The sequence below is a fragment of the Xyrauchen texanus genome, chromosome 15, assembly GCF_025860055.1.
Source record: "Xyrauchen texanus isolate HMW12.3.18 chromosome 15, RBS_HiC_50CHRs, whole genome shotgun sequence".
NCBI classification, from domain to species: domain Eukaryota; kingdom Metazoa; phylum Chordata; class Actinopteri; order Cypriniformes; family Catostomidae; genus Xyrauchen; species Xyrauchen texanus.
The window spans coordinates 29,255,863-29,272,009 of record NC_068290.1 but is presented as its reverse complement, the minus strand read 5'-3'; the positions used below and the strand labels follow the sequence as shown (position 1 = coordinate 29,272,009).

General features: G+C 37.1%; 1 protein-coding gene across 1 annotated transcript; it reads right to left on the bottom strand.

Moving 5' to 3' along the window:
* Window positions 1-8,829: 8,829 nt before the first annotated feature.
* LOC127656073 (twist-related protein-like) lies at window positions 8,830-9,614 on the bottom strand. The gene has a single exon (XM_052144234.1). The coding sequence runs from the start codon at window positions 9,440-9,442 to the stop codon at window positions 8,933-8,935; it is 510 nt and encodes a 169-aa protein (XP_052000194.1). The 5' UTR covers window positions 9,443-9,614; the 3' UTR covers window positions 8,830-8,932.
* Window positions 9,615-16,147: the final 6,533 nt, after the last annotated feature.

Below are 16,147 nucleotides of genomic sequence, written 5' to 3'. Positions count from 1 at the left end.
GTTAACAAGTTCACTGAAACTGAGGTACAAACAGACATTTTCAGAACATTAAGTGTTCGTTCTGAGTTACTTGTTTTATGTTTTCATCAAAAAGTTCCTTGTTCTCGCGGTCACTTAAATAAGAGCGTGCACTCTATAATCACACACACAGTGGGCACTCAGAGATTGAGGGAGAGACTTGCTTGTTTAGGGTGAGCACTGATACGCTAGATTTAAATGGCAAACAAACACGTATTTATGGCATGTATGCATCTATGACTACAGAGAGCACTTCGATATGAAAACAAGAAAATCCTAGGCATTTATGGCAATTTAGAAATCCCAGTGTGATTCTTAAAGTCCCTTTCAGGGGTAAGTATGTGTTGTCACCCTAAACAAGCAGAGCTTTTCCTACTTGCACTACAACTTGTGAACAGTTTCCCCGCTTCTTTTGGTGATTGTTGTGCTGTAATGATAGACTGAACACCAGGGCAGGTGAATGCTCCGACATCTTCCTTGTAAGAATAACAAGCTAATTATACATTAAACATAACTGTCACTAGATGGCGAAATGTAATTGTCATATCCGCATGTCAAAGAGGGTGAAACGGGGGTGTTTTTGCCTGTCAGTCATTGACGCTGTATGTGTGTTTGGGCATAGGCCTACTAAAATGCCGCTCAAACACTTCCTGTGGCAAACTTTTATATCTAGAGCCAAGAGGTATATTAAAACAAACAACAACAAAAAGGAAAATAAATAAATAAACTGTTTAAATACAAATATTTATCTCCTGCTGGCAGTTTACCGTTGCATCAGCGATCCATGTTCAACGGACCATGAGGTCTTCACAACCGGTCACAAGACACGCGAGAGCCAATTGCATAATCGCTGAGTCTTTGACATCAAATCTGTGTCATGACGCTTGTAGCTGAATTTTTGAACGTGTTAAACTAAACTTGTGCAGAATGTGTCATTGTGGACGCATGACCGTGATCGGTGACTAAAAACTTCCATTTTGATTTGACTCTGAAACGAAACACCGGAATGAAACGTGTCACTTCAGCAGTGCAAGATGTGTACAGAGTTTAAATAAACAGAAACAACAGATTAAGGACTGTGAATACATTTAGCTGATTTTAAATTAAATGAAAATCATACCCCCAAGATATGTCACGATGACAATATTGTACACCAAACTAAAATTAAACGAAGCTAAATCTCTGATGGCCTTCGCGTCAGTCAGTTGACGTCAATGGTTTACGTTGAAAAGAACGCCAGATAAAAACAGTCGGAAACTGACGCCAGAGGGCGCCTTTTTCTTGTACAAGCGTCAGTTTTTGACGCCTTGGAAGTGAGAAGAACGTGGATGTCACACTTATTTCTGTGATTGCAAAACCCTAACTGGGAAAGACATTGTGCAATATTAGACTAATATTTTAATATTTGAAATAATCATAAAAATATAATAGTAATTTATGGGAGTGCAAAAAAGGTTACAAACAGGTAATTACAAGGGTATTTTGCTATAAATGTGGTTTATGAGGACATCTCTAGTGTCCCCATAATTTAAATAGCTTAAATGTTTTATTGAAAATGTAAAAATGCAGAAAGTTTTTTTTATGAGGTTTAGGTTTAGGGGTTGTGTTTAGGTTTATGGGATTGACATAGAACCTATAGTTTGTACAGTATAAAAATCATTATGTTTATGGAAAGTCCTCATAACGATAGGTAGACCAACATGTGTGTGTGTGTGTGTGTGTGTGTGTGTGTGTGTGTGTGTGTGTGTGTGTGTGTGTGTGGGCACGCTACACTATTTCTAAGAAAGAGAATGAGGATTACTAAAGACGTGTAGGCAAAACTCAAAAATTAGTTCCCGGATCACTTAAGGTATATTTTGAAGGGTTAAAATAATATTCCAGCAAAATCAATTTGTAGTATAATGTTGATTACCACAACGAATTATTTCAACTCGTACCCCTCCTTTTCTTAAAAATAAAAAATTGGAACGTACGATGGAAGGGAATGGGGAAAATTTGTAGAAGGCTAAGTGGCATAAATGTGAAGCTTAAAATTTCTTCTGTTAAATTATGTGTTGTTTAAATCATCTTTTTAGTGTTTATGTTTGTCTTGTGACTATACTGAAACAGTTGAAATAATGAGTATTTTAACATTTACGGATTGGCTCCATTCACTTCCATTGTAAGTGCCTCACTGAAAACCCAGATTATTGCTTATTCTTTTTTTTTTTTAAAGAAAGGAGAAATGAGTCGAAATTAATTTTTGTGGTAATTAACATTGTGCCACAAATTCTGTCAATCAAGCTTAACTTGTATTGAACCTGAAAATTAATTTAACAAGTAGAGGTCAAATGATTAAAACCCTCCTGTTTTTTTCCCTCATGGCTGTTCTTTGCCTTGTTAGACCCAGCTATGCTTCCTGACACACAGAGGAAGGAAAAGGGGAATCATTGTAATGCCCAAGAAACAACACATCACTTATCTTTCTTACATAGAGGTGAAAATAGTCCTGTGTTTGAGTGCTCCAGTGGGCTCCAGGTTGAGATTAGTAGCTGTTCAGGAGTCGACCCCATAGGAGGGAGAGTTAGAGCAATTAGGCTGATTGCCCTGGGCTAGAGAAAGTGGCATAGGCTGGTAAGAGCATCAGTCACACACATTGTCACATTGTCTATTTCTGGATGTATACAACATTTGTTAGTACCAATTTTAATTTAAGGCAAGATTAAATACTATATAAACTTATGAGCTGGGCTGGAGAAGTTAATTAATGAGCCAATGATAATAGGTTCACTTTTTGCTCTACTTACAATAAATGTCTGGAAAGGTGCATTCATTTGACATCTATGGATATCATCAAAGTGCCCATAAAAGCTTTAAGATGTCTGAAAGAACATATGTTTTTTTAACAGGGCTGTCATGAAACTGGCCATTGCAATGAGTCAGTATCTTCTATGAGAGTTGACATTCAGCTCTCTTTTCTTTTGCCTGACAATATTTCTTGCCAGAGTTGCAAATGGCATTATGCATATAGCAGCTATGAAAATAAGTATTTTCACTATGTAGTCACTAGACATTCTCCTCCCTAACAGGTTGAATCCAGATGGGGTGTCTCACTGCCAAACAGAAGAACAAATGTGTTTCCCGGAGCAATATGGTGTAAAGTGATACAAAATGACTCTTTATGAATACTTTCAATTTGATTACTTTGTCTGAGGATACATTTACTGTAGTTTACCATGAACAAAACTCATGTGTTTATATGAACAAAAATGAGTCACTACGGTACTAATGAATAATTGAAAGCTAAATGACAGAATTTGCATGAGGAATGTTACAAATAAATGGATAATCAATTGATGTTGATAAATTAACATACAAAATACATATAGTTTTGAGATTATGTTATGCAATCATATTTTGAGGTCTAGTTGTTCTTGACGTCTTTCAGCCCTACAGGATAATTTTCTTGTGTCTTTTCAGAATAATATTTTTCTTATTCTTTTTAGCTGAGCATCCAATAAACATCACTTAATATTAACAGAAAGGTTTGAAAGCTATGACTAGGACAAAACTACTTTAAACTTCACTCTATGTTTATACATCCTGGAAAAGACATATCCATTTATGGACAAGCAGATTGCACAAATAAACAGTTGCCTAGATGTGAAAACTTTGCCTTTATTCCATGATACACCACAATGGATTTGTGTACTTCTCGTGCAGTGTTCTGATTGCCTGTTTATTTTCACAGCGGCCCTCCTGAGCCAATGGATGCTGGGCCAAGCACTGTGAGGTGCCAAGTCTTTCCAGCCATTTCCTCTGTGTGACATCATTGTGTATCCCCTTGCGGCAGCATGATGCGTGTCTTGTCTGCTCCCTGGGTGGCGTGTGCTTTGTTGAATGAGTTTAAAAAGGGGGGTCTTTGATGCTCTGTCACTCTCAAGCAACACTTGCAGCACTAGGCCCAATGCAACCAAAAGGTAGACCTTTTCTCATCCAAATAATGCTTAAAGATCGCAAACCTTCTCAAGTGACATTAAACTTCCTTCAACTATATCTGATTATTGTTATTATTATTATTATTCAGTGATGGAACTCAAAAAGCAGGCTGGAAGGGACATTTTTCATTCTTGAGTTTCACTCTACCAGACTTTTAACTTTTGACAATTAAATTATTTAAGGAAGTGCATCCATAATCGGTTATGAAAGAGCCACAACCTGCCTGTAGGTCTTTGTCCTCCTTTTTAATTTGTTTGTAAAATGAAATCATATAAATAAAATTAATACATTCTTAATCTCTCATCAAAATGAAAACTGCATTTGTCCACATAAAGATAATTTTTTATGGTTTGCTGTTCTGACATTTTTGTTGTTGTTGTTGTTGTTGGGCATATTTTGTTTACAACACTTGATATGGAGGTCAATTTCTTTCAGTTCCTTTTGAGGTGTGTGGCATAAGCTTACCATTATTTTAATTGAGTTTGATCAGGAGCACTCTACATGAATGCTACAATTGTGTTCTCATTTAAATAAAGAACCATGAACTACAATTAACTGCAATTTCATCTTTGGTGTAGTTCTAAAGGTTGACATATGGTGTAATCTAAAAAGGGTTATACAATTTTTAACATTAGTGATCAAATAAGCTTGACAACCAAACTGTTTTGCTCTTTGTTATATAGTAGCAATAGCTATTCAAAAACGTTATTCCTTTTGATCAAATAGGAAATCAGATGTCAATGGGTTGGTTTTTAAGGCGTAGGCCCTCAGTGACAGGCCCTAACCCTAACTCTGCCAAGGGCCAAACCCTAACAAAAGCATAACTGTAACCCTACACCATGTCTCCCCTCTTATCCAAATTCACCCTGATTATTACAGTACCTCTCAATGTCATGGTCCACAATAATGTGATATCTCTTTCCTTTAAGAGTCATAGCATTTAATGTAGAGATTAGAGCATGTCGGATGGCAGATGATGTTTTCAAAAGGACTTTATTTATTTATTTATAAGCAAAAGAATAATAAATCACAAATGTTTTAAATTCTTAAAACAAAGAGAGATGTTTCAGTACTGATCATTTGTGTGACACTCATAGTAGATAGAACAGGTGTTTTATAAAATATATATAAATATAAAGTCTTACAAAAAATAAACAAGCATTGACTGACAAGATGACCTGGAGACATTTGAGGGTATAATAATAGTATAACATGCAAACAATAATAATAGTTTTTTTTTTTTTTTTTTTTTTAATCAAATTCTGCACATCCAGCTGGAAAAAACGGACAAAATGTAATAAAACAACATGTGCATTGCGGGCCACCTCTTCTAAAACACACTACGCACACACACACACACACACACACGCGCGCTATTGATATTTTTGTCATAAAAAGTATCCAAACGGTTAGAATTATCGGCACTTCCTGTATAGAGTGAATAATAATTATTTGAGTCAATTTTCTATTGCTTTTAGTAGGCCTATATATTTAAATTATTATAATTCTGAACGTTGCACCTGTTTCCAGGTGCAGTAAAAGGTGTCAGGTGTCATTATAGCGGTAAATTAGCTATTTGTCTTTCTAAGAAAATGTAAAGCTATTGTTGTAGGAGTTGTAGAGCATACAGACAAACTTTTCTACAATAGAGCCGGCTGTGTAAATGAACGAGTGACCTTCAATGTTTTACAATTATACAGTTTCATTTCACTGTTTAAGCTGTGTTTAAGACAAAATATGCGCAAATTTTAAGAGGATTTTGTGTGTTGTTTTTGAATGTTGTCCGTTTGCACGAAATAGAAAAACATCATTAAAAACTTAATTGTCCTATGTACCTGAAACAGTTGCTATTGTTTACCTAATATTATTAATAATAGGATATTTTTTATTATTATTATAGGATAATATTTTAGGATAATAATAAGATGATAATAATAAGATGATAATAATAAAAATGTTAAGTCAGTTATTTAACATTTAGCATATAGGCTCAATTATATCGATTATTCTTTTTCTCTCGTTCTTGAAGAGGATAGGCCACAAATATCTACTTTTGCAGATTTCATAAAAAATAAAATAATATATATATATATATATATATAAAAACATGCACAATTATCTTAGGTAAACAGCATACCTGTTCAAACAGCAATTCTACTTGTTTTTTTTTATTATTTATTTATTTGGGAAACTCCCACGCGTGTTCTTCTCTATATTCGATCCATACGGCAGTGATTCAGGCCTTTCGATGCAAAAATGTGAAATCACCGTATACCTCGAGTGTCCGGGGACGACCAGCGACACATGCGTTCTCTTCTTCTAATAAAACCCATCTCTTTGTTTCTAAGATTTTCAGATAGTCTCTTTAAAGGCGGACTTCAACATCTGAACATCTGTTCAATTCACGTGACTCTGAAACGCTAACATCTGTTCAAAATAAGTTTCATTCGTGTGCCTACAACATCCATCTGCCAAATGCCTTACAACTGGAAATGAACTCAAACTTTGTCCTAGTTTTCTCTGGAAGTTCACTTGGACCTATGTTTAGAAAGAAAACGAAATATAACAATATTATTTAAACCTTATTAGAGTCATTTAAAAGGTGCCTATAATAAATGATTCGTTACTTTAAAACAACAAAACTTAACTTGTAATATGTTTGTATGTTCTTCAAAAGGGGGGTTTAGTCATGTTATGCAGGTTAACTTTACAGTTGCTGTGCATGGAGGCCAGCTTCATCCATCCCACCTTCCCAAGTTCGGTTGAAGGCATCTTAAATTTCATAGACATCTGGGTATTCCACACAAGCTTCAAAACCCCAATTACACACCTTCAAACGTGCACGTGTTTTTATTCCATGATTCCAAAATGCTTTCCCAGACTTCGACAGGCAACTGACAGTACACTACGTGTATGTTCAAAACACACACCGAAAACAAACAAATCATCCCGTGCAGGCCTTTCTCGCGTTTAGCAAGACGAAGCACAATTTAAGATTTAATACTTTAATTTAATATATGAGATTCAATTACAACAATAATTGCTACAAGCTCTTTTTTAACTTTATTATTATAATTATTATTATTATTAATGAATGAAACTTGAGAATTACATTTGAAAAAATAAAACAACAAAACTGTTCCGCTGTCTTTTTCCGCGCACAGTATTTTGGAGAACCCTCTGGCTATACATCCATCGCAATCCCTGGGGATGTGACCCAATGACGCACATGTGTATTTGTGCAGAACGGTGTATTTGTGAAACTGATAATATTCAGTTACTGTGAAAAGGATTTCTAGTTGAATCCAAACATCTTCCGTTGTCATCTACCCTTTGCCCGTCCTCTTTTTTCTTTTTAAGATAAACTGATTGCACATTTATTGTTGAAACTACATCCGTGATGCCAGTTTAGATGAATTTCAGTCAAACACCGAAAGCAATAGGTTACAGACAAAAATTTACCAGAGCATCAGGAACAAAACAATCTTTGTGCAAACGTTAAAGACTATAAAACGTGTTCCAAAGAATACAAAAGCCATTTCAGCCACATTTGCTCTCATATGAACTAAAAGGCCTAATTTAAAGGAATGCACGACCTAAAATTAGCCCATGCCTGTTTTCTTTTGATTTATTTAAGCCAATTCATTTTTACATGTTGTATTGGTTCAAATAAACACGAGAACATTAAGGAAACCTTGATTCGTTCTTATGGTAGCCTATAACACCATATGATTAGTGTTAATCAAATACCCTAAATTCAATTTTTCATGAGATCAACCAAAACTATTTATTGACCTTTTCAACTGTAATTCGTTATAAGACAACTGGAAGAAGGGTTATGATATTTCTAAAACCACTACAATGTTCTTCCCAAATGTAAACCCTTTAGAAAATCAAACGAATGAAGCGAATTATTTTTTATTGTAATATTTCTTAAACGCTCTTCATCTTTATTAAAGAAATACACAATTATTTACAAAGGTAACACAAAATAAGAATGCATTTCGACACAGGATGCATTTGCCTTCATTTCAAAAATTGTGTCATCAATAAATAAATAGAATTATACTAAAACTTTATATTTTGCACAGGATTCGAACTAGAGGCTTCATTCCCCATCTTCTCATCGAGAGTCCTTGTGATGCAATTTAACTTTCTCCAAGAAAGTTTTGCATAACTGAGTTTTTACAATAATAATAATAATAATAATAATAATAATAATAATAAACTTGCATAAGCACACATTTCCAACATTCGTCGTCAAGGAAAAGTCCATAAGCAGCGCACGCGCAACAGTCCGCTCACCATGGCCTTCTCTCGATAAAAGCCATGACCTCTCTTCTTGGAACATTTGCCATCCCCCAGATTATGAAGGAGTGTATGTATCCAGCACTGTGTCGACGTATTTATCCATTGGATTTCACCTGAAATCATAGCATGATTTAGGCGGAAACTGTTTGTTATAATTGGCAAAACATTATTCACAAAAACCTCATTTATCCTCAGAAAACAATGCATTTTCCTTCTAGTCGATTGTGGAAAATGATGTGCTACAAGGCCATACTAATATACAAATTCAACTGAATGACATGCAAGAGCTGTCCAGAATGTATAAATGAATAAAACTAGCCTACATTTGAGCAATGTTCAATTATTTAGTTGCGTTGTTAATGTTACCTTTAAAGCCACAGTGTAAACAAATCCAAACGAACTGAATTATATGCAATAGCTAGTGATTTTACAGCTGGTTTCTGAATGTGTAGGCTAATCTTTATTTTTTACATTATTAGTGTCATTAAAGACGGACAACAGTGTGGAAGAACATTTGCATACACACACACACACACACACACACACACACACACACACACACACACACACACACACACACACACACACACACACACACACACACACACACAAGTTTCCCTGCACACTAGTGAGATGCAGACATGGACCAAGCGCCCTCCATCCTCCAAACCGAGAACGCGTAGCTTAAGCGCTCGTGCGCAACATAACTACAACTTGCCATCTTGGAGTCCAGCTCGTCACTCTGTAGAACCTGATAGAGAAAATCAATGTACCTGGCTGCGAGTTTAAGCGTCTGTATTTTGCTCAGTTTATCGGACGGTAAAGTGGGGATGATTTTGCGCAAAGCTGAGAACGCCTCGTTGAGTGATTGCGTCCTCTGTCGCTCGCGCACATTCGCCATCACACGCTGAGTCTGCAGCTCTTCAAAAGACTGAGGGCTGCTGCTGCTGTTGCTGGTCTTCTTCCCCTTTTTCCCTTGAGTCGAGCTATCGGAATCCTCCCCGTTTTTTCTGCTCGGCCGTCTTTTCCTCGTGGATCTTTTAGGTGGCCTGTCGGGCTCTCCGTCGCTGTTGCTGAGGCTGTCCACTGGAGACACGGGTGAACTGGTGGAGTCTCGCGCGGGCTCTTCGGGCATCTCGCTCAAGTCTGAAGGCGCGTGCGAATAATACGTTATTCCCTCATGAGGTTGAAATACAATTCCACGCGAAATGTCTATGCATCCAGGATTCCAAGTAACAATGTTAGGTTGAAAGGGATAAAGCTGTGGAGTACTTATAGTCTGGTGAAGTGTTTGTGGGAAGCAAGATGATTGGCCAAGAAAGCTCGAGACGTGAGAACGAGGGTGGGGGGAGAGAGAGAGAGAGAGAGAGAGAGAGAGAGAGAGAGAGAGAGAGAGAGAGAGAGAGAGAGAGAGAGAGAGAGAGAAATTTCTTTTAACTCGAGATATTTTCCTTGACAAGCCTGAAACTCTTTCAACGAACTGAAAACTAGATTTTGAAACAATTTAAATGTGGTCGTGGTATATTGCTGTACAATGAGTACATTAGGGATCAATTTGGTATTCCTCGTGGGATTATAACCTAAAATTAATTTGTCAGAAGGCATTTACATTTTTCCAATAATAAAATCACACCCACACAAACAATCACTAAATTGTTGTTTATATAACGGGTTATGAAGAAACATTTCTGACTAAGTTTACAGTTTCCACAACAAAGTGATTATTCCAGTGTTGAAAGCGTAATTTTGAAATGCTGGTTACAGGTTATAACCGGTTAATTTTGGTCTGATATTTTTTTCATGAAACTAAAGGTCAAAGGATTTATGAACCGGAAAGAAAAAATGCAGTTTTTGCTCAGAATGAACCGAAATGAAAAACATTTTGTTTTTTTGCCCCTGGTTTTGTTTACATATAGTTAAATGACAAATGTTCTCCACCAGGGGTCGCGATTTTCTGTTTAATCCAGTATTCCAAAAGCAAAACAATGGCGTTACAAGCGCTTGAACAAGGCTATTAAAACATTATTTATTTTAACATATTTAGTGGCCTATACATCCACGTGCATTCACAAAGATAATGTAGTCCTTTCGCATATATGCAGAGGAATACATGAATGTGCTCTGCTTACAGTATAGCCTATTCATGATAAATGTAAGGCAGAAATTAGCTTAAACATCACTGAATGTTAAAAAGTTCATACAGAGCAGCAAGACTAGCAGACATACACAGCATTATGTAACTCACACAGCTCACCTGACAATAATTTAAAAAACAATTTTAAAAGCAGATTACTTGTAACTAGGGCTGTCAAATTAAACAAATTTGCCTACACAGCAAATTTCGCTTACTGCCCCCTGGAGAAAACAGGTTGTACTCCAATCTTATATTGCTCAAACAGTATACTGTATAAGGAATATTCCCTAGTACAGTCCTAGGCCATGATTAATTGCATAAATTTTTTTAACGCATTATATTTTTTTTAATTAATTGCACCGAATTAACATGTTACATTGGCAGCCCTACTTAATATGTCCTACAGAAGAAACATCTTGTCTTATTTCTATCCTATGATGCTGTATATGATCTAAGCCAGGAGTGCCATTACAGAGTACAACACGCAAAGCACAGCTGAAGATCCTTCAGCAATGACTAGATAACCCTAATAACACTTGGGTCACAGCATCTTTGGTAATGTCCAATATTCACCTCTTGCATAATTTAAAGTTGTTGCACAATTTGTATTGGTCCATGTTTGGTCCAGTGTTTATGAAATCCTGTTTAAGCTCCCTCAATCTTCTAAAAGAGGAATCCTGGATTCACATTATACATCTGACACCACACACTTGGCATATAATCGATTTCCCTGCACATGACTGCTGAGTGAGTGAGGATTTTGACTCACACTAAGTATGTGATGATGATTCACGCTCTGACTCAAATATCGAGAGGTCCAAGAATCTGATATTTTACAGCTCCTCTCGCTGTGCAGAGAGCAGGACCAGATCCAGGACTCCTCTAGAGCCAGAGTACATCACTGATGGCTCCAATGACTGCTTTATAATGTATCAGAAGGAACAGACTCCTCTCTTATGGCCTTTGTCTTTGTCAAGTGCTCAAACCCATCATCTTTATGTAAGGCTGCACATATAATAGATCAGTGTTTTATTTATTTAAACTGTTGTCTGTGGATTCAAATAATAATCACTGGCAAAACAAACCAACATTGAATTAATCGACTGATTAATCAACTCATATGTATTGATTAACTGATTATGTTAACATTAATTTGTGATAAAGTGTTTCCGTCCTTTTCAATACCAAAATTCACAGTCCCATGTCAGTAAGTATTCAGTCCAACATCTTAGCTAGCGAACAGTCAACTCACTTTGTTTATTATTGTCACAGAATATTCTGTGGTTCCCCCTGTCTTCTACAGACACTTATGTTGAAATCACTTTCACTACATTTCCCAAGATGCACCGTTATCATTCTCACTTGTCTTCCCTCATCATTGTGGTCTGCTCTTTTGTGGTACCCATTATTTTTTACTTTTTATTTATACCCCTCATGTTCAGTTATGAGTTGTCTAGTCTCCTCTATGGCAGCATAGAACAATCTTCATCCTTTTGTTCACAAAGCTAAGTGTTTTGTATTATTCTTATAGTTGATGCTAATCTCTTTTTTTATGTACATTGTGGAATCTCTGAGTTTGTAGTTTTCGACCTTCATCATTAAAGTACTGCATTTGGGTTCAACTAGCAGCTCTTTCTCCTTGTTTATGCGTGACAGAAGACTAGACCAAAATATGAACCCAGCAGTTGAGCTCCTGTGTCTCCGTCAGTGGAATTGTTTGTTGGAGGACAATGTGGCAGAGTTTTGCGAGTTGGCTGATTTGGTTGACTTTAACGATGTGGCTCTTAAGTAATTATTTAGTTTTGGACTCGGCTCCTTCCTCCAGGCCTTCCACGGCTCCCTCCTCCAGGCCTTCCACGGCTCCTTTCACCAGGCCTTCCATGGCTCCTTCCTCCAGGCCTTCCACGGCTCCTTTCACCAGGCCTTCCATGGCTCCTTCCTCCAGGCCTTCCACGGCTCCTTTCACCAGGCCTTCCACGGCTCCCTCCTCCAGGCCTTCCACGGCCAACTAGCCAATGTCCGAGCCAGCCACAGTCAACGAGCTAGATCCTGAAGCTACGTCCATCCCAGAACCAGCTTTCATGCCAGCTAGAGGAATTCTTAGGGGGGCTACTATGGTCCCAGTGGTTTCTGAGCTCCCTTCAATGGAGACCACTTTCTCCCCAGCCTCGGTGGTCCTGGAGCTTCCTTCATCGAACCTCCCACGGCTGCGTGAGTTTCCCACAGCTGTGATCACGGCCGTCCGGAAGCATAAGAGAAGGGCTCCTACTCCCTTGTCACTGCACAAGGTAAAGACCACGGAGGTTGTTCCCCCGTTGGTGCCCGTGCTCAGAACCACAGAGGTCGTCCCCCATCGCTGCCTGTTCTCAGGACCACAGAGGTCATTTCCATGTCGCTGCCCATGGTCAGGACCACGGCGGTCATTCCCCCATCGCTGCCCATGCTCAGGACCACTGAGGTCGTTCCCCCATCATGGCCAGCGTCTACGGCCACGGAAGCCGTTTCCCTGCCTCTGCCAGTGCTCCTGAGCATGACTCCGCCCTCGGAGTCTTCCACGACTCAACTCCCTGATTGTGTTAACATTAATTTGTGATAAAGTGTTTCTGTCTTCTTCAATAACAAAACTCTCAGTCCCATGTCAGTAAGTATTCAGCCCAATTCTTATTCAAAAAAGTATTCAAAAACAGTCAGCTCATTTAGTTTATTACTGTCATGAACCATTCTGTGGTTCCCCATCTTCTAGAGACTCTTAAGTTGAATTCACCTTCACTACATTTCCCAAGATGCACTGTTATCATCCTCATCTGTCTTCCCTCATCATTGTGTTCAGCTGTTTTGTGTTACCCATTATTTTTACTTTTTTTTTAACCCTTCATGTTCAGTTATGAGTTGGCTTGTCTATGGCAGCATAGAACAATCTTCACCCTTTTGTTCAGTGTATTGTATTCTTAAGGTTGACGCTGATCTTGTTTACACTGTGGAATCTCTAAGTTTGTAGTTTTTGACCATCATCATTAAAGTACTGCATTTTGGGTTCAATCTCCTTCTTCATGCATGACAATTACATCTAAAAGTAGCATTCCAGTTAATTTGAGTGAAATAAGAACAAAACAATGGTCTGGCAAAATGTATGATTGATATAAATTGTACACAAAACCTGTACGTAAATGTATTATGTCACTTTCGATATTACTATTCTCTCTCTCTTTTTTTTATATACCGCATGTTTTTAGGGGGAGTAGGTTTTGCACAAAGCACATGAGAAGTGATGGTCTCCAGCACACATTCATCACTTTTTCATGATCTTCTGATGACCATGATAATCAACCTTTATTTATTTATTTATTTGAAAGGAAAAACACACTGTGTGTTTTACTATTGCCTAGTCCCTGTTCAAACTGACCAGGGTGTTATTATGGACAGTATAACAGGATCATCAGAATAATTTTGACATAATCAGAATTTAAATTAAAGATAGGTTTTTAACTTTTCGAGCTGGCCTACAATTAATCCTAGAGCCTGTCTTTGGTTGGTGTCATTTTTATATGTGCTATGATGTCTTTTTGTACGTTGGGTGGTTCATGTATAGATTTGTTATTGCATTACGTTATGTCCTTTTAATTATTGTTGTTCAGCACAGCGGTCAACCAGTTTAATGTGTATGAATAAATGATTGATTGATTCAGTGGATAAATGAGCCAATAAATGGTCTGTGATTGATATCTAGGAAACATATTTGTAAACTAATATTTATGATTTTATTTGTGTTATATACTGGATATTGAAATTTTAAAATTATATAAATTTTCCATATGTCTACCCATAATAGCGTGGACATATTATGCTTGACCACATATGACTAACACCACAAAATAAAGGAAAACATAATTAAAACAATAGAGTTATTAACTTCAAAATAATTTTGCATAATGGCTGATGTCCATGTCTTCAATGAAAGGTCATGGTATCATGACATAACATGGTGCGCAATAAATCAAGGGACACACAAAAAACCTCCACTATCAGTGTTACAATTACACATTTACCACAAATGAATACATGTTAGTGAGAGAATGTAACACTACAATCTTAACAGTAAAAAATAGAAATCTAATGATTTATCATTTATTTTTGTCAGAGATGTTTGACGTGCAGTTTCTGGGACATGAGGAAGTGACACAGCGCAATAGAAAAGGATTTCAATTATTTAAAATGTAACTTTTAAGCCCACAGAAGTGTGTAACATTATAAAAATACTTTATTCTTTTGAACAAGCCTATCAAAATTGTAATTGGATGAAATTAAACAATATAAATAACACACACAATTGTAATGGGGACTTAAATGTCAAATAATTGTAGGAATTACCCATATTTACAGGCGTTCCTGCGTGGGACGCTACTTTACATTGAAATGCTTTAATAAAACGACCAGCAATAGAGAAAGGGAGAGAAAAGGCTTAACATGAAAATAGTCTATTACTCATTGGATTAGTGTTGTTGTTTTGGCAATCATAAGGGAAATGTAAGAATATCATGTTAAGTGCTTTAACTAAACCTGTACTTTTATTTTGAATTAATGCAGTTTTTCTTACCTCTCTCTCTCTGACATATGCAATCAAATGTAATGGCATGTCTGGTGTTGGGTGCGTTTACTGGTGTTTTAAAATCCCAATTTTGGAAACAATTAACATGCACTCAATGCTATATGATTTTGACAAAATTATCCTGCTTCTGACAGAAAACATGATGTCCACCGATTGTCAGTGATCTTCCCCCATTCGTTTCTGTCAAGTGTAACGTCCATGTAAATCAACATACGATATCTCATACAAATCATGCAAGAGGTGTGTGTTTCAGGTCTATTTCTCTCCATTTGTGAAACATTCTCAGCAGTTTGGGTGTGATGCTAAAATACGGGAAAAAATATATTTTTTCCCCTTAATAACAGGACGATTCCTTATTTTACAGGACGTTTGGCATATTTCATAAATTAATTTGACCTGATACTGCTTCAGCGTAATTGTGACTCTCACTCTCCATTCACTGTCATAATTCCCTCAGTCGATGATGGCGGTGACAACAGTTGTTAGGGGCAGGGAATGGCAGAATTCAAGTGATAATGCACCAATTAAAACAAAGAATCTCCAGTTTCACAAAACAGCATCCAATACAGTTAAAGGGAAACTAACACAACAGTAGATTATGGACTTCTAATGCTTCAAAACAAGAGGGTATAACGAGGGTATATGCATATATTGATCCATAAGTCATTATACACAAATAGCCCTGGGAAATAAGATACCTGCTGTGTTCACCAAGTGTACATTGTGCTGATTTTACCTCAAACCCTGAGCATTATTTAGAGCACTGTTATTGGTTGAAGCTCTTAAGAATGGGAGAAAAAAAAAAAAAGAGAGAGATTAATTTTATATTTTCTTTAAGGAGTGGTGCAAGGTTCTAGATGAATAACCTGAGAGCTGTTTGTGTGAGGGCTTGGGTTGACAGTTTATTCTCATTATAATAAGGCCTTTGCCTCAGTGAATGACATGATGAGAGGCAGACTCCAGACATAATATTGGCTCCTGGTAGGACCTGTGTGGCTGGCAAAAGGGAGAGGATACGGGTAAAGAGATTAGAGAGGTGAGGATGAATGTAGACAGATCTAGCCCGTCTGAGTTTGAGGATTGGACTATGAATGAGTGCT

Coding starts and splice junctions, on each gene's coding strand:
- LOC127656073 (XM_052144234.1), bottom strand. CDS start 9,442: ATGCCCGAAGAGCCCGCGCGAGACTCCACCAGTTCACCCGTGTCTCCA.